This window comes from Myripristis murdjan, chromosome 13 (assembly GCF_902150065.1).
Source record: "Myripristis murdjan chromosome 13, fMyrMur1.1, whole genome shotgun sequence".
Classification (NCBI taxonomy): Eukaryota; Metazoa; Chordata; class Actinopteri; order Holocentriformes; family Holocentridae; genus Myripristis; species Myripristis murdjan.
Genome location: NC_043992.1, coordinates 2,720,538 through 2,742,399, shown reverse-complemented (window position 1 = coordinate 2,742,399; position 21,862 = coordinate 2,720,538). Strand labels below are relative to the sequence as shown.

Here is a 21,862-nt window from a genome sequence, read left to right as displayed (position 1 = left end):
AAATTACATATTGCATGTTCAGTAGCATTAATTTGATTATTAATCAATAAAAGTATAATCACTCTTACAAGCTTTAGAAAATTTTAAATGTTAAAAAGTAATGTTACACACAATTGTCTGTAATTTAGAAAACTGTTAAGTGTTTTCTAATGATATTGTCTTTTGACATGTCAATCAGGGGAGAGCGCGAACGCAGTCCCCCACTACCAGAAATTATGCAGTCGAGATTCCCACATTTGGGGAATTCGCAGGGGTCAGCACAGCCGGAGTGCAATGGCTGAGCCTCGCCCTGGGTGAACCACCTTCTTGATCATGGTATCTCCCCTGCCAGGTAAGTATGAGTTCTTTATCTCACACGCTGGAGCCCCCTTCACACACACACCACTCTGACTAACGGTGCTCACACTGGACAAATCAACACAAACACAAACACACACCCCATCACATCACATCCACTCTGGATGTCTGCTGTTCCAAGGCTTAGTAAAAGCTCCTCAGGTTTTACTTTACATTGTTAGATTGTGCTAAAATTGCTATATTGTAGGCAATTCCTCCAGGGGACCAATAAAGAATATCTGATTCTGATTTACTTCCCATCATGCAATGTTGTATCACTACATAAATCCATACAACGAGAATAGCTGTAATATACCGTATCTACAATACGTCTAAAATGAGTCACAGCTCAACAGCAAATTCAGACAAGCCAACACTAAAGCATGCCAGCATTTCCAGGTTGTTTTATCTACATTTATCAAACAGAGAAAGGAAAGAAAACAGAGCACATGATTCCTTTGTCTCACTCAGTAGCCACTTCCTCTTACTCACTGGTGCTGGGGAACTAATAACCTCATTACTGCCACCTACTGGTTTGGAGTGTAAACCAGTGAATGCAGAGTGTGCAACATTATTTCTTTCAAACAGTAAAATACTGGAGGCATTAGCCCCTTGTGTGCTACATATAACTCTGACAGTATAGTGTATTAACTACCTGAAGTGGCAGTGGACTGAGATCTTAACCATTTAGCGCTTTCTTGGAAGTGTGTTGCTCTAAAATGAAGGCAAATGAATATGGATCAGCAAAAACTATGAATTTAAGCTGCTATCTAAAGCTGAACAAGAACAAAATCTGTGGATCCTGGTATTCTTTGAGCCCTAATTACAGTTCACTTGGTGAGTGATAGTTTTTTCTTATCATGTCCATAACACATGAAGCACTCTTATGTTGCCATGGTCAAGTTGTATCTATGAAGTAAAATAACTTGGTTTACAGCTGAAGCTCATGCATCTGCATAATGGGTAGTGGAGAAAGATGAGCTCAACCCTATGAGACATACATTTAAACTGAAACCACTGCAAGTCAGAAGTCGGGCTTACAATAAATCAGGAGCATAGTGGCAGTACAAATAAGAGTGGTTAATAGTTTCATACAGTTTATATAGTTTTCAGTGCATTATAAACCGCAAGTATAAAATCCCGACAATTCCATAGAATTCAAGTCTAAGGGCCCACTCACATTAGGCCATTCGTACTGTGCCCAAACACGTTTGACCTCAAAACCCGGATTATTTGACTAGTGTGAGCGCTCCGTTCCGTGCTTCAGTACAGTACACTTCCTCCGCTCTGGCACAGTTTTATGCGTACAGCGTGATTAACTGCAAAACGCTGCCTCGCGCAATCAACCATTCAAGGATTCAAGGAACTTTATTGGCTTACCAGCTCACATTTACATGTTAGTGGTACGAAATTAGGACTCAGGTCCCTGTATAAGCCTAAATAAATAAATAAAACAAGGTAAAAAAAGAAGTGTAAATACATAAAAAAATAAGATATATAAGTATAAACAGTATATATGAATATAAACAGTATATATGAATATAAACAGTATGTATCACTATAAACAGTATGTATCACTATAAACAGTATATATGAATAATAAACAATAAAGTTCCTTGAACCATGTTGTCTGTGTTGCTGTCCGTTGTGCTGCTGCAACCGCGTAAAACCAAAAGTCGATTTATGATGACGCCGAGCCATGCGTGTGTCGTATTTCAACGTGATGCTGTATGTACCAGAGGCAAACCTGCTTCAGTACGGTTGGGGTAATGTGAGTTCACACTCCAGAGCAGTTTGTGTTGTGTTGTTTCTTGCGAGTTTTCCAAATCATGAACATATAATTTCAGACAGGGTGGATATTAATATGCTGATCTGTCCCTGTTACTTATATAATAAGATAAAGAATCAAACAGTTTGCCCTTTGCCAAAATTTGTTTTACAAAAGGCTCACGGCTGTGCACTGTGGTCACTGGTTTACACTCCAAACCAGTGGGTGGCAGTAATGAGACTATTAGTTCCCCAGCACTAGTGAGTAAGAGGAAGTGGCTACTGAGTGAGACAAAGGATCATGTGCTTTGTTTTCTTTCCTTTCTCTGATAAATGTGGATAAAACAACCTGGAAATGCTGGCATGCTTTAGCTTTGGCTTGTCTGAATTTGCTGGTGGGCTGTGACTCATTTTAGACCTGTTGTAGGCGCACTGTGTTACTGTTTTGCTGTGTGGTTTCATGTAGCAGTACAGCATTGCATCATGGGAAATCGAATCTAAGCATTTCAGCACAATCCGGCTGTATAAAGTAAAACCTGAGGAGCTTTTAGTGAGCGTTGTAACAGCAGCCATACAGAGTGGATGTGATGTGATGTGATGGTGTGTGTGTGTGTGTGTGTGTGTGTGTGTGTGTTTTTGTGTTGATTTGTCCAGTGTGAGCACCGTGAGTCAGAGTGGTGTGTGTGTGAAGGGGGCTCCAGCGCGTGAGCTAAAGAACTCATACTTACCTGGCAGGGGAGATACCATGATCAAGAAGGTGGTTCACCCAGGGCGAGGCTCAGCCATTGCACTCCGGCTGTGCTGACCCCTGCGAATTCCCCAAATGTGGGAATCTCGACTGCATAATTTCTGGTAGTGGGGGACTGCGTTCGCGCTCTCCCCTGATTGACATGTCAAAAGACAATATCATTGGAAAAACTTGACAGCTCTGGCAATTACAGATGTATGTAACATTACCTTTTAACATGACTCTTGCATGACTTTCTAAAGCTTGTAAGAATGATCATACCTTTATTAATAGTCAAGTTAATGCTACTGACCGTGCAATATGTAATTTTAGAGAAACAAATATTCTTACAGAAGTAAAAAAAAAAAAAAAACCTGTGATATAAAATATGAAATTTGTATAATGCTATGTTATAAACAAAACATCAAGATCTTCAAACCTTGATCAAAGGGAAAAAACATTTTTGAATATATTTTAAACCAAACAGAAGCATTATAATATGCTTTTTGTATAGTAACTATGTATGAAATAAAATGTACACGACAGTGAGTAGTTGGTAACTTGTCCAAAGGACCTATTTGTTCCCAGAAGATTGTTTCTGACAAAGTAGTATATAATATATATATATGCCAAAGATTTTTTTTTACTTCTCTGGGAATGAAATTTCTCTGTCAAAACTACATGTTGCACTTTCAAAAGTGTTGCTTTGTTGATCATCTGTTACACAATAACATATACATGAAAATGTGTTTTGACAACTGTGACAGTTTCATGTTTCTAATGATATTATTTTTGTACATGTTATCAGGGCAGAGCGCAAACACAGCCCCCCACAACTGGAAATTATGCAGTCAAGATTTCCACATTTGGGGAATTTGCAGGGGTCAGCACAGCCGGAGTGCAATAGCTGAGCTTCACCCTGGGTGTATATGTAGAGGAAACCTAGCAGTGAGATCATCTTCCACAATGACACCGAAACTCTGTAACTCTGTAGGTGCAGTTCACTGTTTCTCCAGCAGATGACAGCCTATCCTCAGATACAGCAGAAATAAACAGACAAATCCTCATCCTCAGACTTGAGCTCCTGTCAGAACACTAGCTGTCAACACTTGTGGATGACTTTGGGACAGGGGGCTGCACTATGAAGCAAGTTAAACAGAGCCAAGCTTTCTGTGCGAGCTGACTCGATAAAACCTAAAGCTGCTGTGGCTTATTATTATTACTTTTTCTGGTTTATATTTGCTTTAAAATTTAAAGGGCTAATAGGCATATTCCCCGAAGCCAACAGGAAAAAGCAGATTATAAGCCAAAACTCTGAACATCACCTGGTCCAAAGCAGGTTATGTTCACTGCATCTGTTACCATGGTGATGAAGCTGGGTCAAAAGAGAGCCGCCTTCCTGACACGGCAAAGTCTGGCTTTAGACTCAACATACCTCCCTAACCCTCGCTAACATAATCTCGCTTCATAGTACAGCCCTCAGGTCATCATGTTTAGACTCAGGATTGAGGACATCATCAAACTCAGGAGCAGGACAGACTTAAGCCGTCACTATGTTGTAAAGTCAGCACCATCCAGAGGAAAGCAGGAGCGGGTAGCTACTGGGAACCAAGTTAGACAAGGGCTGTAGTCAACCAATGAAAATCTTGGTCAACCAACGTCCCGAAATTTCAACCAAAAGTCGACTAATCGGAGGGCGGCGGGAATGCAAAAAAAAAGAAATTACTAGTTTTAGATTAATTAATTGGGCAGTAACCTACATGGTAGCTTTGTCTGCCTAAATTAATTCTAAATAAACATAAACAACTAGTTTTTGCAGTATATTAAATCATTTTTGACGTAATTATTTTGCACTGATTGACACACTGGAGTCGGTCAGCTCTGACAGCGTTGCATCACGTGCACCTACGCAATATCATAGTCTATGATTTCCGAAAATAGTACTATGTCAAGCTGCCGTCGCGGGTGTGTGCGCCTGCACTTATTAAATGATTATTAGACTAAAACTTTGAAATATGCCAATTCTGATGTTTATACTAAAAACTGACGGAGCAACCTAACGCAGATGTGTTAGCTTATCGTTTTTAGGTGATATGCCATGTTGGTCGTTGAGCTGTGATACGCAAATTGTTGTTTGCAAAGTTTGCATTCGACTTTTTTCCCCATCTATTTTGGTAAAATGCTGCCACACTGACGACGTTTTTGACATTGTAGAGGACTAAATGTTCATTAAATGTTCATAATAGCAAATATTCTGAAAACCAGCCCTAATTTTTTCTTCAACTCAGTACATACGGGCCTACATATCTGTCTCCGCCAGTGGGTTGGGCTAATCCAAAATTGTGAAAACAAGGGGGGTGTTCTGAAGACAGACTCTTACTCTTGTGTTTGTGCTGCCATCAGACCCAGCATCCAAGGGCTCGACCCTGGAGAAGATGAACGTCTGTGAGCCACCGGTGTCTCACAACAGAACAGCCGGAGTGCAATGGCTGAGCCTCACCCTGGGTAAACCAGTTTTTCCAATTTTTAGAAGCTTTATTTATATTAGTCTAAAACACAGATATCACAGAAAAATATTTAAAAGATTACATTTCATTGATTATAACATATTCACGATAAGGGAAAAAACATCAAAGGCATAAGGCTCTTACGTAAGATGTGTTCAATCTTTAACATGGTCCCATATATAGTTTTTGAAAACTCCCTTGTAGGACATTATGTGAATCTTCCATAATTCAAAAACCTTTGCAGTATCATACAACTTTTTGTCACGATTCACATAGTCTTGGACAGCGGAACGTACATTTATGACAGTTTTTTGGGAGACAGGGAAGTGTTTTAAAACCAGCAAATTCCTTGCTTTCCATAATCCTTCATTTCAATTTATTGCAGCCCATCAGCTATCTTTTTTGCTGTTTGTGTTTACTTGAAAATCTCCATATAAGACATCTAATTGTGTTGGGGCTTTGTATAACTCTGACAACCAGGGGCTTATGAGCCTCCATATCCTCTGGGCAAAAACACGTGACCAAAATATATGCAAACTGTTTTCAATATTAATACAAGTACGAAGACATTTATCATCAATAGAACATTTTCTTCTCTTTAAAAAGGATTTTGTGATTAGGCACTCATGAACAATGTGCCAAGCTAAATCTTTATGTACGTTGAAGAGGAAAGCAGAATTAATATTTTTCCACACAAGACTACATTTTTCCTCTGTCAGAATACCAACTGCGACCAATTTAGCTCCTATTTCAGGGACAGCTTTCCCTCCTTTTTGCAAGGGTTTATACATAATGTCTCTCCTGACTCTTTCTTGTTGGGACCCCCAAAGGAATTGAAAGAGGGTTCTCCTTAAAGATGAAAGGAAGGATGCAGGCACTGGAAGTGTGGCTGCCATCGATGTTAAGGAGGCAAGTATTTCAGCCTTTATCACGAGAATTTCCCAGTGATAGTCAGTTCTCTGCTTTCCCACTGAGCCAACTTGCCTTGGATCTTTGGTAGGCGTGGATTCCAGTTAAGAGTGGTCATGTTCTTTCCAATGTAGACTCCTAAAATTTTTAGGTTTTCTTTTTGTTCCACAAGGCCAAGGTCTGGTTTCATTTGTGCCCAATTTTGATTAAAAAAAAAACCAAAAAAAAAAAAAAAAAAACCTCACTCTTACCTCTGTTGAGTTTAGCTCCAGAGGCGGAGGAAAACTGATCACACCAATAAAGGGATTTGTTTACGGACTCATTGTACAAGGTCAGCAAGGTCAAGTCATCCATGTACAAGGAAAGCCTGGCCTCCTTTCCAGAGGTGCCTGGAACTGGCAGGCCTCTGATGACTGGATCTTGTCTGATGGCACATGGTAGAGGTTCCATTGCTATTATGAATAAGATGGGAGAGAGAGGACATCCTTGTCTTACTCCAGACTGAACCTTGATTTTCTGGGTCAGTTTACCATTTACAATAACCTTACTTGTGCAGTCATTGTAAAGAAGATGAATGCAGGCTCTTAATTTTGGACCAAAACCAAAGTGTACTAGGACCTCTCTGAGATAGGCATGATTGATCCGGTCAAAGGCTTTCTCTAGGTCAAGACCCAAGATGGAAAGAGGCAATTTTCGGTCCAAGGCGAACAAGTAAGAGTCTCTTACCAGTGCCAAGTTGTCAATAATAGAATGGCCCGGAATACCATAATTCTGGTCTTTTTCTACCACCTTCCCAGCCACAGACTGGAGCCGGAAGAAGAGGGCTTTTGCAAGGATTTTTGAATCTACATTAAGGAGTGTTAGGGGTCACCAATTCTTAATTTCCTTTTTGTCACCTTTTTTGAAAAGGAGGGATATGGTTCCTTCCCTTAAAGATTTTGGTAGTTTCCCTAACTCAAGGCTCTCGTTATATACTGCCAAGAGAGGATCTTTTAGTTCTGACCAAAAGGTGGCGTAGAATTCTTTCGGTAAACCATCTCCTCCTGGGACTTTATTGTTCTGCATACTGTTCAGGGCCTTTGTCATTTCACATACGGAGAATTCTCTGTCAAAGCATTCTGCATCCATCATCTTTGTGCTAGAGTGGGAAAACAAGGTAGAGAGAGCAAGTTTGTCCCAGTCCTCACCTTTATAGAGGTTGGAACAAAAGGCAAATACTCTGGCCAGTACATTTTCAGTTCCATATAATTCTGTGCCATTCTCATCGTTAAGTGACTCCATGATGTTCTTAGGCCGAGCTAATTTTCTTAAAAAAAAAAAAATGTGTGCATTTCTCATTATTTTCTATGTGGTGCACTCTGGATTGCATAATTAAACCCCTACTAGACTCTTCAGAGAGTCACAACATGTCCTTTTTCACAGCAGTAATCTCTTCTGTGACATTGAAGCCAGAAAGGGCCATTGTATAGAGTCTTTGCAGCTGGGCCGTTTTTTTTTTTTTTTTTTTTTTTTTTAAAGGACAAAACGGCTTTTCTTTGCTGCCTTCTTGCCCTCTTGGATGAAAAAGTCTTTGGTTCTGGATTTAATTTCTTCCCACCAGTCCCCAACGGAATCAAAAGCAAACTATAGGGAGCACCACTTTGAAAGCTTAATCTCTAAATTTCCTGACAACTTTTTGGTCTTGAAGTAAAGACACATTTAATTTCCACAGGCCAGCAACTGGCTTTCTTTTGTTTTTGAACATCAAAAGGCAGTGAATTTTTGCATGTATAACTCGCTGTGTTTGGATTTTTGAATCTGAAGCTATCTGACCAACTTCCAACTTAACTGTGGAAGAGGTCAGTCTAATTTTTTCCCCAAAAGACAATTAAAATCACCACCCAAGACCACTTCTTTCCCACACAAAAGAAGCGGTTGTATGGATTTTAGAGTCTCCAGATGATCTTGTAATTCAGGTGGGCAATATACAAATTATTAATTATTATATTAATATATAAATTATTCTCAAACTTACATGACACCAATCAACATCCACATGAAGACAGATCCTCGAAAGGCTCCCAACTGGATAGTGCATGGAACATGTTGGAGGACACCCCCTTGCCTTCTCAAACGCACCTGGAAGCGCCTGGCTCCGGTCTTTACACCATCAATGTCTTTCACTTCAATTCCATGCAATACATCACAGTATCTGTTTAGCCATGTCCAAACATCTTGGTTTTTAATTTTTTCTGAGGAAATCATTACATGCACAGTCTTTTGATCTCTTTCAGCTAAACATGTCAGGCAGATTCTGTTGAAACTTGGACTAGAATTCTTCTTCACCTCAAACCTCTGAAGACAATTCTCAAAATGGAACTCGGTAGTAAAGATTACTTCAAAAACTTTCTTGCCTGGATAAGTAAAGATGTAGTCCAAATGACTTGTAGAGAACCCAAGTTCTTTCTCAAGAATCTGCCGACTGAACAAAAGACGATCCACCTCAAGGTCCTCCAGAAGATCAAAACGAACAGCATTCCGCCAGGCATGCTGGGATTGACCCACTGCCATGATGGTGCACAGATGGTCTTTTCTAGAAGGAGAAAAATGGTCGTCTCCCAATGATGGTTGCCTGGACAGGGCAGTGGTGCCTGGGTGGACCAATTTCAATTTTTTTTTTTCAGTTTTTAAACATTTATTAGTCCAGTACAGGGTTACCTCAGAGACAAAAAAAAACAAAAACAAAAAAAAAAACATACAATTACTTTCACATCACAACATTTAAAGTTTCACACTAAAATCATCACAAATTTCATGATTTTCCACTGAAGCAGACTATACATTATCAAACAACGCAGTTTTGGGAACTTTCCATAATAGCAATTTTGTTTTCTTGTCTGTTGTTGTTTTGTCCTTCAACATATAGTCGTTGAAAATATTTAACATAGATCTTATAACAATTTCTTGTGAGACACAATACTTTCTCATAATGCATACATTTCTTGCTATCCACAGGCTTTCTTTTACACAGTTAATAACAACCCACCATTTAATAATCCTAGCTGTTGAGTTTTTTTGCAAGCAACCATAAGCTATGTCTTCAAAACATACCGGGACTTTATACGAAGTTTTCAGCCATGGTGGCACAAGAAACCACACAGCTTTCACAAAAGGGCATGACCAGAAAAGATGTTCTACAGTTTGATTGTCACCACATGAAGGCCTAGGACACTTAGCACTATGGCTGAATTTTCTTCTCTCAAGGAATGCTCTTGTGGGTAAACACTTGTGGGCAACTTGCCACAAGTGTTTTTGGGGTTATTGGTTGAGCTGGAGTTATTAATATTACACCATACCATTTTTGAGGCCTCTTCTGTTAATGTGCCCGCGGGAGTTAACCTTGAGAGAAATGGTGACAAGGCTTGTTCTATACCTTTTCTTGTTATTTTGTCATATGCAAGTTGAGATATACCCTTTAAACATGAGAATACTGTATCATAGATTTTTGGCCATGTTTGTGCGTATGGGATGGTTTGTGGTGGCCTTTCCCCCTCTAAGCACACCACACCCCACCCAAAACAGGCCAGAATGAGCCCAACTTGGCCCTGCCTCAGGCTTCAAGCAAGCTTTTAAAATCGAAGTCACAAACATCGCCTTTAGTTTGTTCTCAGTGTCTGGGACACCTTTACCCCCAATCTCTAATGGCCTGCACATTATTTCACGTTTAAATCTCTCGTGTTTCCCTCCCATATGAACTTGAAAATAATTTTTTTAATTGTCATCATAAACCTGTGTGGGATTGGAAAAGTGGTTGCTAGGAAAGTCAGGGGTGCAAGAATTTCTGCTTTTATGACAAGTACTTTTCCTGTTATTGATAAGTCCCTGTCTTGCCACTGAATTAGTTTTTCTCTAATTTTTGGTAATTTTGACTCCCAATTAATTTTTTCTGTGTTTTTCCCAATTTGTACCCCTAAAACTTTGATTGTATCTTTTTTTTTTTTTTTTTTTTTTATAAGGCAAAGGTGTTCCACTGGCTCTCTCCAGTTGAGGTAGAGTAATTTACATTTATCTTTATTAACATTTGTTCCTGATGCAGCAGTAAAAAGATCACAAATATCTGAAGTTTCTCTTACCGACTTATTTGTGAGAAGGAAGGTTAGGTCATCCATGTACAAACTAAGTTTTGCCTCTTTACCCGATGCCCCTGGAATTGGAAAACCTCTGATACTTCTCTCTTGTCTCAAAACACATGCGAGAAGTTCAATTGCAAGAATGAATAACATAGGGAAGAGTGAACAACCCTGTCGTACACCTGACTTGTCTTTAAATGGGTCTGTGTATTTACCATTTACTAAAACTACACTAGAAAAGTCTGCATAGAGCAGGTCTACCCAGGTTCTAAATTTATTACCAAAATTGAGATGGTTCAAAACAGCTTTAAGGTACTGGTGACTAATACTATCAAAGGCTTTCTCCAAATCTAGCCCAAGAATACAGAGAGGAAGATGACAATCTTGGGCAAACAGGTAAGAATCTCTAACTAAGGCTAGGCTGTTGGACATGGACCGGCCTACAACTCCACATGTTTGATCTATGTTGACCAGTTGATGGACTACTGGTTGCATCCGGAAAAAAAGGGCCTTTGACAGGATTTTAACATCAACTCCAAGCAAGGTTAAAGGTCTCCAGTTCTTCAAGTCTTTTCTGTCTCCTTTTTTTTTTCGAGAAGGGAGATAGAACCTGTTCTTAGTGAAGGGGGTAGTGAACCTCTAGAGAAACTCTCTTTAAACACTTGCAATAGAGGACTTTTAAGCTGGTCCCAAAAGGTGCTGTAATATTCCTTGGGTAGACTGTCCAGACCAGGAGATTTATTATTCTGCATACTCTGCATAGCTTTTGTTAACTCATTGATTGTCAAGTCTCTCTCAAGCAAATCTCCATCTGTATCATTGAGTTTTGATGTTAAATGTGACAAAAAGAAACTGACTGTTCAGATATGGCACTATTTTGATAGAGATCGTGGTAGAAAGACCTGACAACCCTGAGTACCTCTTGTTGATCACTAACCTCTTTCCCTTCTGTCTAACACAGCTTCAATATAATGTCTGGATTTGGCCACTTTATTGAAAAAGTAATGGGTACATTTTTCATTCTCTTCTTCATTCTCTTCGGAGTGCAATAGCTGAGCCTCGCCCTGGGTGAACCACCTTCTTGATCATGGTATCTTCCCCGCCAGGTAAGTATAAAGTCACAAACACACATGCTGGAGCCCCTTCACACACACACACACCACTCTGACCCACAGTGCTCACAGTAGCTGGGTTTCCATCCACCTATTTTTATTTGCATTTTCAGAAATTGCGAAAAAAAAAAAAAAAAAAAAAAAAAAACTTGGATGGAAACGCTAGAAATTGGAAAAACAGCCGAAAATTTGCAAAAAAGTTTTTACGCTTGGAGGGGGTGGATTTCTCAGCGTATCGATAAAAGAAAATGCAACTTTCTGCTGTGGAAACAAGTTTTGCTAATAAACGATGATTGGACCGGATACTACGTCACACTTCCACGCTACAGTCTTCAGAAAAATGGCGGCAGAGGATAGTGTGAGATTTGTTTGGGGAGACGAGGAAACAGAGTGCTTTCTGCATATAATACAAGAAGAGAACACAAATGCTATATTGGATGGAAAACAGCAAAGGAACGCAACAGTATACCAAGATCTACAGAAGGAAATGACTGCGGAAGGATTTGAAAAACCATAGCAAATCCTCAGAAGCAAGTGGAAACGTCTCAAACAGTGCTACATGGCTGAGAAGCGTCGGATGGCCACCAGCGGTGAGGAGGGGAGAGGCAAAAGCAAATTCATTATGGATGAAATCCTGGGCCAAAGACCTCTGGTGACTTCTCTGACTTCATCCGTTAACAGTTCAGGTAAGGTAACGGTATTATAACGTTAGAGGTGACTGGTTAGCGATTAGCATGCTAGTAGCAGAGTCCGTCTACTGTATTACAGATTCTCTGCTGTTGTCAAAAGTAAGCAGACCAATACTGCATCTAAATTACTGAGTCAAGTTCAGACAACTACACCGCTAGCATCAGCCCCATCCTGATACAGAGGAGAGTAGCAGCAAATGTTACCCTCTGTTGTTTGTTGTCACTTTGCTCTCCTTTGCTCAGTGTGTGTTCAGTGTGGGAATACCACTACTGTTCCTGCATTTGATCTTGTTAATTAACATGTTGGGACAGAGATATTAACCTTTGAAATGCATTCAGTTGTTTGTGTTTTGAAGTAATAGCCATTTCATGAATGTCCAATATAGTGAACACTTGATAGTTTTAAATCCGCTGCCAACAAAACCTGATTAATACCTTTATTTCATTAGATAACGGTGAATCAAACATGGAAGGACACGAGTTCGAGAACTCTGGCCATGTCACAGAGGATAATTCAGAAGGTAACGTTTATAAATTTGATAATGTCTTAAATAATTGTTTATGACACACACACACACACACACACAGAGACTATAATTTACAAGGGGACATTAAGAAATAAGTTTTAAAAATCTTATTGATACTTGCGAGTTGTTTTTTGTATCAAGTGCTAGTTTGCAAACTAAACCGTATTTATTAAATACAGATATCCTGACCATAGGAAAACAAGGCCGCTCATACAAGTATCTTCAACATTCGATCCACCATCAGGTTCAGTTGTACTGATCTCCCACTAAATACCTGTCCCATTATTTTTCTCTTTTATTTTACAACAGCTGTACAGGATGACTCCAACCTCCAAGATTCCCAAGAGTGGGATGATGACTGTGGACAACAGAAGTGTACACGCATTACTAGAGGCTGTTGGAAACGGTCTACTGTTCGAAGCAACAGGAGCAGGTCTTCTGATAATGGAACAATGCAGAACATGTGGGATTCTTTCTTTAAAATGCAGAGGGAGCATTTCAAATGTCCTAAATAAAGCCATGGAATGTTTCGAAAGATGTACACAATCTCCAGAAGTTATGGTAGGGATGAACAGGCGGGGCAGTCACAGCACATCCTATCCCCAGGATCCCTTTCAACACCCACTGCCACCTACACACAATAGAAGGCCATCCCTTCCTATTTACATAGTCCCTGTACCCAGCTGCTGGTGCACGTATTGGGATGTGTGTTCCATCCACAAAGCCATATATTTGTGGTACATGGTGGAGTTGGTGGTTGCGTTCTGCAATTTCTTGCGCTTCCGCCACGTCAGGGAGTGTGATGCACTGGGCCATCATCTTAGATTTAATTGCTTCACATGTGGCGTACACACAACGATGAACTGTGGTTTTGCTCACGCCGAAATTTTCACCGACGACCCGGTACTCCGCACAAGATGCAAGCTTGTATATAGCAATGGCAACCCTCTTCTCTGTTGGCACAGGTGGACGATGGCTGGGAACAAGGGGTCCTACAAATGGTCCAATTGTGGCACACAGGTCGTCAAATGTGGGCTTTGACATGCGAAAATGTTTCAGCCAGAGTTGATGATTGAAATGCTGCTGGACAACCACTTCCCAAAAGTCCTTCACGCGCCTACGTTCCCATACACGCGGAGAACGACGCGGTGGTCTCCTTCCATCTATTTCTGACAACATTCTTAACATTAACATTCTTGTATTCTTGGTACGAAGTTAGCGCTGCCAAAATAGTAACCAGACTTCTCCCAAGAGCCGACAAGTTCAGCAGGAATCTGTCCATGATCAGCTTCTGAGTGTTTGTTGTTGTTCAGTGGACACAGACGCTATCTTATGGCGTCATCTCACGGCGCACTCTCCTCTCAATAATTGCAAAACAAAACTAATGGAAACAGGCATAAATTCGCATTTTCTTTTGCGCATTTTGACAAAATTCGCTCAAAAATTTTGATATTTGGATGGAAACCCAGCTACTGGCACACTAGAAAAAACCCAACTCACGCACACAGCCTGGAACATCATTTCACATTCACTCTACATCCCTGCTGTTCCAAGGCTCACTAAAAGGTTGAATTGTGATAAAATGTGGTGATTCTACTTCCCATCATGCAATGCATAATTGTTGCATGAAACCACACAACAAACCAATTATAGATTCACACTGAATACGTTTACATGCACACCATATTCTTGTATTATTTGGAGTATTCGCAATATTCCGGTTGCGCATGTGTCATGTAAACACGCACCAAACCCAATTAAGGTCATATTCCGGTTGGAGAAAATTCCGAATAAGACCCCTGGCATATGCCTAATATTGAGGCATGTAAACAACTTAGTCAGAAAATGCCCCGAACAGGAATATTCAGTCACGACTGTGCATGCTCGATTCTGGGGTGTCTTTGTTTCTATGGTTACTGCAAGCGGGGAAAGCGACATGGCGCACACTACAGCATGGCGAAAAGCATCAAGAGCCAGGAGACTGCAGTCTGCCTTCAGCTAATGAAAGATAATGAAATATTCCAGTTGCCGCAGCGCAGTTACCTTAACCAGAATATTGACCCGAACTGGAATATGGTGTGTATGTAAACGTAGTCACTGTTATTTTTTTAAACACCACTCCAACACACTGTCTTTACACTACGATTCTGATTGTTTTGATGTGGGAGGTTGTTACGGCTGTAGAGCTGTGTGTGTGTGTGTTTTTTCTGTTTCCTCCTGTGTGTCCATCCATGTTCCATCCCACTTCCTAAGCGGCAGCAATGACCGGTCACTTCCAGCTGTGACTGCTCAGCCATTTGTGTCTGCTTGGAAAGGCCTGGAGGAAAAAGCAGACAGGGCCAGTTGTGCCGCTTTTTTTTGGAGGGGGGGGGGTGGGGGGGGGGGGTATGAATGTGGGAAAAAAGCAACACAATACATCACCCTCTACATTGAAGGAGGCGGGGACCTCAGCATCCCCTGTGAAGAGAGATGTTTTGCAGTTGACTCCAATGTCCACTAGAGGCATATACAGCTGCGTTTGATTTGTGTGAGCTGAGCTATTGGATTGCAAAAATGTACTGTCTTCACCTGCTTGTCGTGGAATTCACAGTCCGCTTTGATCTGTGCCCGATATTTACAGCTTTCCCTGGGATCTGGTCGGTAATTGTTGCACTTTGATTCCCCAGATGTTCCTATTTTCCTATTGGACTTTAACGCACCACGTGATGCACAGGGGTCCAGAGGATGCGTTGGCGATCCGGTCGTTTCTCACAAATGCTTTCTTTTCCTGCAATGATATGGCCTGTTAGTCCTTGGCTAGTGGCTGTGCTTTGTGTGCGTTTTGTTGAAATTTTGTTTGAAGTGTGACTTGAGGTCCACACCGTCAGTGGGAATGACCTGTCCGGGAGAGAGGCGCTTCCCTCTGAGGTTGTGAGAGTTATCGCTTCTCGGCCTTTTGGCTAAGATCAAGTGTAGTATCTGTTCTTATCAGTTTAATATCTGATACGTCCCCTACCCGGGGACCATATATTAAATTGATTTTTGGAACAGGGAGATGGAATAGGGGCTTGCTCCGTCCACTCCACGCATCGACCTGGTATTGCAGTACTTCCAGGAACGGTGCACCCCCCTCATTATGTCTAAAATGAAACTTTTCTTAAACAGTTTTTTTTTTTTTTTTCTATACTCTGGATTACGTAATGTATTTGATATATTAAAAAACACAGTAGTTAGTGTTTCTGCATGTGGTTACTTGATGACGATAATAATGTGATACACTTTCTCGTAACGTAAGCTACAGTCCTGTGTAACTCTCTGAAACCTTAACAAATCCACTTGGATGTTTTTAAAACCATGGGAAAAGAGGAGGTGAGTAAATCAATAAGAAATGACCTGAAAATTCTCAAGAAATTACTAGAACCTCGTTTAAAAACCCTTTACATGAAACGCGCTAAAATATGACTGTAGAGTATCCGTAGTCCCTTCACCTTTGGACGGACAAGATTGACGATCCTGCGGGGGGCGGGTTCAGTCTTGGGTTCAGTCTCGGGTTCAGTCTCTTGACATCGACAGACGATAAGCGACGTTACAGCCTGTTTGCTTCGTAAAATCTACTTAGAACTGAATTAATTCTTGGCAACAGCCTCATATCCGCTGTAACGACGCATCCAGTCTCGGTATCTTGGCTTTATCGTAGCCGCAGAACAGAAACTGGGCCCTGTTTCGACATATTTAGTTGGTATGAGCTGACCTGCTTGTTAGCCGGCTGGAGGCTAACGCTAGCTAACGCCAGCTAGTAGCTAAAACCAAACTAAAACAGCTGGCAGCCAGCCGGTGTTAGCTATGAATAAACACCAACACTGGCAGAGGAAGTTATGGCCTTTGCAGCTGTTAAGCGCCACCGCCTCCCTTGTATAATTCAGCTGCAAATTACAAGTCCATGTAAATTAGTATCGCACATGATGATTAAAAAAAAAAAAAAAAAAAAAGATTTTTAAGGCTTTCTTAACGACAGTCTAGCATGACCAGACCAGAGTTAGAGCAGAGCAACAAAATCGTTTTCATTTTGAGGGTTACTTGCTGGTAAAGAAATAATAATGAATCACTTATTAGTAAATAAATGCACCCCTTGACACTGCCTTGCCTTCCATTTTCATTTTATGTAGTAGTTTATAAAAGATAGCTCTTTTTCAAATGGAGAGCTTAGTATCTCTTTACTGTGTCCACAACCTGTGCATTTATGTACTTTCTTTTTTATTAGTTTTCATGTTTTTATCATCATTTTATACAGATTTCCTGGGAATTGAGCAGGACATTTGGTATATTTGGAAACATTGGGCGCTCAGCTAGAATTTAAACTCAAGTTCTGTATTTTGAACAAAGTGATGGAGATTAAGAGTTCAAGAATTATTCCCCATCAAAATGAAAGCAGAAATCCACTATTTTTAACCACAGTGAACATGACTAAAACATTCCCGGGGAGGAGCTCCTCATTGTCTACCACTGTGTGCAGCATTTATGCAAAGTCAGGTCTTTTGGGCAAGCATTCGTGTTATTTGCCAATTCCTGTAAAACCAGTTTCTGGAAGCTTTTTCACTATCAAGTGGGAATGTTTTGGTATTCTGACATAGAAAGTTCTGCAGCTGGACAATGAAACAACTGATGTTATATTACAGTGGCATCTGCATTACATTTACAGATTTGTACATTCAGACAGATTTTCATTCACTGGCATTGGTAATATTGTGTTCTTTATCACCAATGTTTATTTTTTTTTCCTTTTGTTCTGTGAAACAATTTGGAAAGTGCCCTGTGAATAGTTTATCAGTGTCACTTGTAGCGTTCCTCCATAAAAGGGTGTCCATACCCACTTGGATGTCAAATTCAAGGAATTTAGATATTTTTTCTGAGATGCTGAAATTCCAGCATTCAGACTGGGCATGTTTTGCTTGAAATGGGTCATGAAAAAAGGCCACATCAAATCAAGAAATACTGGTTATTTATTTTAGAATTACTGCAGTATCAACAAAAGCCTCTGCCACAGTTTTTTTTTCCTCAGGATGTGAAGTGTCAGGATGCAGAGAGCTGAGGCACATTGTCGTATTTTCTTAAATCCACAAGCCTTAAAGATTTGTTTTTGGCTGTACTGTTCTATTCAGTGAGTTGTAATTCCACACTACTGCACATGCAGTAGGTTGATCCCCCTGTTATTACCCTGTGCTACCAGTAGGTGGCACAGCGTGACCATGACCTCACCAGAGATCGCCTCTCTCTCCTGGGGCCACATGAAGGTGAAGGGGTGCTCGTCCAGCTATAAGGACTGTAAGGTGTGGCCTGGAGGCAGCCGGGCCTGGGACTGGAGGGAGACTGGGACTGATGTGAGTCACCCAGTACAGAGTCACACAGTAACAGAGTCACACGGTATGGTACAGGGACAGAAAGTGCAGGGTGGAGTGCAGAACACACAGCAGAAGACGTAACGCACACGCTCTCACTGTGTCTTCACACTGCAAGCAACACAGTCAACAAATGACTGGAAGGCCATTCTTTTCTAATAAAGAAGGGAAACACGGTCGGTGTTTGTACTGTTTGGACGGGTAACAACCTTTTCACCGTCATTGTCTGTCAACATTTAACAACGTTTGACGGCATGCGTCATTACACTAACTCAACCTTTCTTGTGAATTTCCCTCAGAATAAAGTACCATCTACGTATTGATTGGTGTGAGTAATTGAAATTGCACTGTTATGAAGGAACTAATGGGGTTAATGAAGGAACTCTTTTTTTATATATATACTTGTGCATACTTTTTTGGATTCATTTTAATTCATGCTACCTAATGAGTGCTTGCCACAGAACCATATTAACTCGTCACAGTTAACTAACGGTATGATACACAGTGCAAAGGAACTAAAAATATGATTTGCCTCTTTAAAACTTTTTGTAGAACACTACATAGAGGAGTCAGTCTATCAAAGTAGAATTACACATCGACCAAACTGCTGTGCTGTGTGTGAACATCCTGTTTGCTTTCTGTCGCTCTGTGCAGACTTGTAGTGTGGCCTACAATGTGAACCATTTAAACAGGAAGCCCTAAGACCCCTTCATTTTTGTTTTAAGTTATCATGTTTCATTTAATGCCATAGCGGCCCAGGCCACTTAAGTAATTACAGATGAAACACTGGATTGAATGCATCTGTTGTCTTGATTGAGCGAGACATTTTCTTCTCCCCACCTCAGCATTACCCAGGAGTGCAGCCAGCTGATCTGGAGGAGGTACTGAAGAAGGGAATAGACACACTGGTCATTGGCAGAGGCATGAGTGAAGCTCTGCAGGTAAAATAAAAAACAACAAAAAACAGTTTTGTAAGGCTTGATTTGTCTTCAATAGGAGTGTTTTTTGGTTTTTTTTTTGCATGTATCAAAATACTATTCAAGATACATTCTCAACCAGCCAAATATCCAGATAACATGTAAGACATGTTGAAATAGCACATTAAAGATGCTACAGGTGAACAAGGTCAAACGTAGAAAATTGGCAGGGAAGTGAGGAACTTGGGTCTGTTTGCCTGTGCTTGGCTGGCAGTGGAAGTGGACCAAACTCTCCACAAAGAACAGCTTTGATACTCGGGGTGTGTTTTACATTAACATCAGTGAAGAAGATCTGATTGACTAAGTAGGAGCCTTAAACTGGATATATGTTGAATCAGTGTTGTCGTAGATTGTGATGATGATGATGTGATGATTAAAACAGATGTTTACCTACATGAAAAATAACTGTTAAAGGTTATTACTGTAAATATTATTAAACCCTACGCCTCACTGTGTCCCCTCCCCCCAGGTTCCCTCCTCCACTGTGGACTTTGTGAGGCAGAAGGGGGTCGAAGTCAAAGTCATGCAGACTGAGAAGGCCGTTGCTGAATACAACAACCTGGCTGGCCAGGGCGCCAAGGTGGGCGGGGTCTTCCACTCCACCTGCTGATGATGTCAGCGTTGATGATCTGATCGTCACACCTTGAACCTGGGAAACTGCCTGTAGTGTGCCACTGCCCAGACTCTTTGCTGTACGAGGAGCTTGGAGCAGTGTGCTCATCCTCACATGTGCCATCGACAAAACTCTACAGCAGTTCATGGTTCACTGATCAGCACAACTTCAGCCAGAGAGGGAAGCAACAAGTGAAATCAGCTGCTGCTGTGTTTAGTTGAAATGCAAACCTGCAGGCTCTCGGCTCTCTATGGCACACGCATCAGAAGTCCTGCTCACACTGCACTTAGTGCACTGCACGTAGTGGAAAAGCATTTTAGAGGTCTGTCACACTGTTGGCTTTGACAGCATTCACACAGGAGAAAGAATCTGATTTAAGAATCAGATTTCTTTGTGCTACAGTGTCTTTACTTAGCTGTCAAAACAGGGGAAATCAGATTCCAGCTGGTTTATCTCAGATCTGTCCAAAGGAAGTATTTTAAAAAAGCAAATTAAAAAGCCAGAGCTCAGGTCCTCTTTTCTTTACATGAGGAGCTTCCAGCGTAAGATTGATGTTGGTGTTAAATGTTGTGTGCCTACATCAAAAGTTTGATTCAGTTACAATCAGTGCTGGATGCCAGGTGCAGTAATGATTGCAAAAATTATTTTATAAGGTAAAGTTTGCTATTAAATGCATAGACATGTCAGAGGCTTTTGCCATGGTTGTGCCTTTCTTGAACATTGCAACATCTGCAGCCTTGATTACAATGACAACTGATAATTTTCAAGTGAACAGGCTGCTGATTATACAGTGATGTTGGTAAAAGGAACTGCCTTAATGCTACACTTTGTTCATTGGCAATTTTGCATAGTTGTACAAAATAAAATTACAGGATGCAGAATTGTACATCATGAGTTTGTCATAAGACAGCATGTTCTCTTTCAAGTGTGAAATACAAAATATGTCAGAATCCCCATACAAAAAAAACCTCCATGAGTAAAAAAACTAATCTTGTGCCTCAATTTGTACTAAAGTTTAAGCTGCTGCTTTAACCCTTTGCTTTCTAGCAGAGATGCAAAATGGTTTGTAGCACCCAATAATGTAATAATTTCCTAAAAATGTAGTGAAGCTTGCAAAGTAATCAACTCTATATTGTATTAACCCGGCCAGTAAAAAGTAAAATGTCCTGAATGATAATGTAAAACCTTATTACATTATTGGGAATTTATTACATTTTTAGGTGTTTTTTTTTTTTTCTTCTCAAACATAGATGGTCAACTGTTTTGTTGATTTCAAAGTTAATTTGAAGTCATTTTGAATGTGGATATTTCATGAGATGAGGCGAGGCACAGGAGAACAACTCATGGAGATTGATTAGACTGTTTTGCCTTCACTGCTCGCTTCTCATGGTGTCTAATCTAATCCCAGATCCACTCTGCTCTGACAGTCCTTGCACAACAACCAATCAGCATGGGAATGGGCGCGTTTGTTCCCCACTGACAGGGATTTGAGTTTAATGCATTTTTTGCTATTAAAAACATATCACTTAACATAGGTTAAAAAAATAAAAATCCCAACATAAAGCCTAGAGTCTACATTTTCAAATATGTAATCAGTGATAGAAAAAAGTAACATTACATTATCATCAAAATTAGTTTTGAAGAAAAAAAATTAGATAGATAGATAGGTATACTTTATTGATCCCAGACTGGGAAATTCACAATTCACCTGAAAGGTATTACATTATCAGTAAAATTTTACTACAATATCAGTCAGGACATTGAATTACATTATTGGCCAAGTCATTACATTGTATGTTATATTTTCCGAAAATTATTACATTATGGTGTACTTATACACTGTGTCTGAAGGCTTCCTCCCAGGTATCAGTGGCTGGCCACATTATCCAGCTCTTCTCCAAGGCACCTGGACTCAGCCTCAGTCTTAATAAATGTGAATTATTACCAGTGAAGCGCTGCACTGTGACTTCAGTCTGAATATTCCTTTGGAAAACACTCCTGCCGATCTCAGGGTCCATATTAGTAAAGATCACAAATCCAGAGGCAGTTTGAACTTGAATCGAGTCTCTGAGAAGAGCCAGAAGGTTGTCAGCCTGTGGTTGGTGAGAGTCCTGTGTCTGAGGGGCAGAGCTTGTCCAACCTGTTGCTGCTATATGATGATAACTCAACATGCACATCTGTTGATAGGATGCTATGCTATTTTCTACAGAGGAA

At 40.5% G+C, this 21,862-nt stretch overlaps 1 protein-coding gene, 4 non-coding genes and 1 pseudogene across 9 annotated transcripts in view; 3 read left to right on the top strand and 3 right to left on the bottom strand.

Annotated features, from left to right (window-relative positions):
* Positions 1-20,529, top strand: part of aamdc (adipogenesis associated, Mth938 domain containing) — a 40,131-nt gene extending 19,602 nt beyond the window's left edge. The window contains exons 2-5 of one of the 5 annotated variants that reach the window (XM_030067849.1): positions 11,400-11,461; positions 17,890-18,040; positions 18,904-18,999; positions 19,505-20,529. In XM_030067849.1, coding sequence (XP_029923709.1) covers positions 17,909-18,040; positions 18,904-18,999; positions 19,505-19,645 — 369 coding nt within the window. In that variant the 5' untranslated portion in view covers positions 11,400-11,461; positions 17,890-17,908 and the 3' untranslated portion in view covers positions 19,646-20,529. Of the gene's footprint in view, positions 1-11,399; positions 11,462-16,092; positions 16,239-17,889; positions 18,041-18,903; positions 19,000-19,504 lie in introns of those variants that run through there. The other 4 variants (XM_030067850.1, XM_030067848.1, XM_030067851.1 and 1 more) reach the window with 4 other exon arrangements.
* LOC115370829 (U1 spliceosomal RNA) lies at positions 176-339 on the bottom strand. The gene has a single exon (XR_003929308.1). It is a non-coding gene; the product is annotated as a U1 spliceosomal RNA (small nuclear RNA).
* On the top strand, positions 2,824-2,987 carry LOC115370828 (U1 spliceosomal RNA). Its single transcript, XR_003929307.1, has one exon. It is a non-coding gene; the product is annotated as a U1 spliceosomal RNA (small nuclear RNA).
* Positions 3,636-3,820, bottom strand: LOC115370808 (uncharacterized; annotated as a pseudogene).
* LOC115370810 (U1 spliceosomal RNA) lies at positions 11,302-11,469 on the bottom strand. The gene has a single exon (XR_003929290.1). It is a non-coding gene; the product is annotated as a U1 spliceosomal RNA (small nuclear RNA).
* Positions 15,603-15,793, top strand: LOC115370811 (U2 spliceosomal RNA). Its single transcript, XR_003929291.1, has one exon. It is a non-coding gene; the product is annotated as a U2 spliceosomal RNA (small nuclear RNA).
* Positions 20,530-21,862: the final 1,333 nt, after the last annotated feature.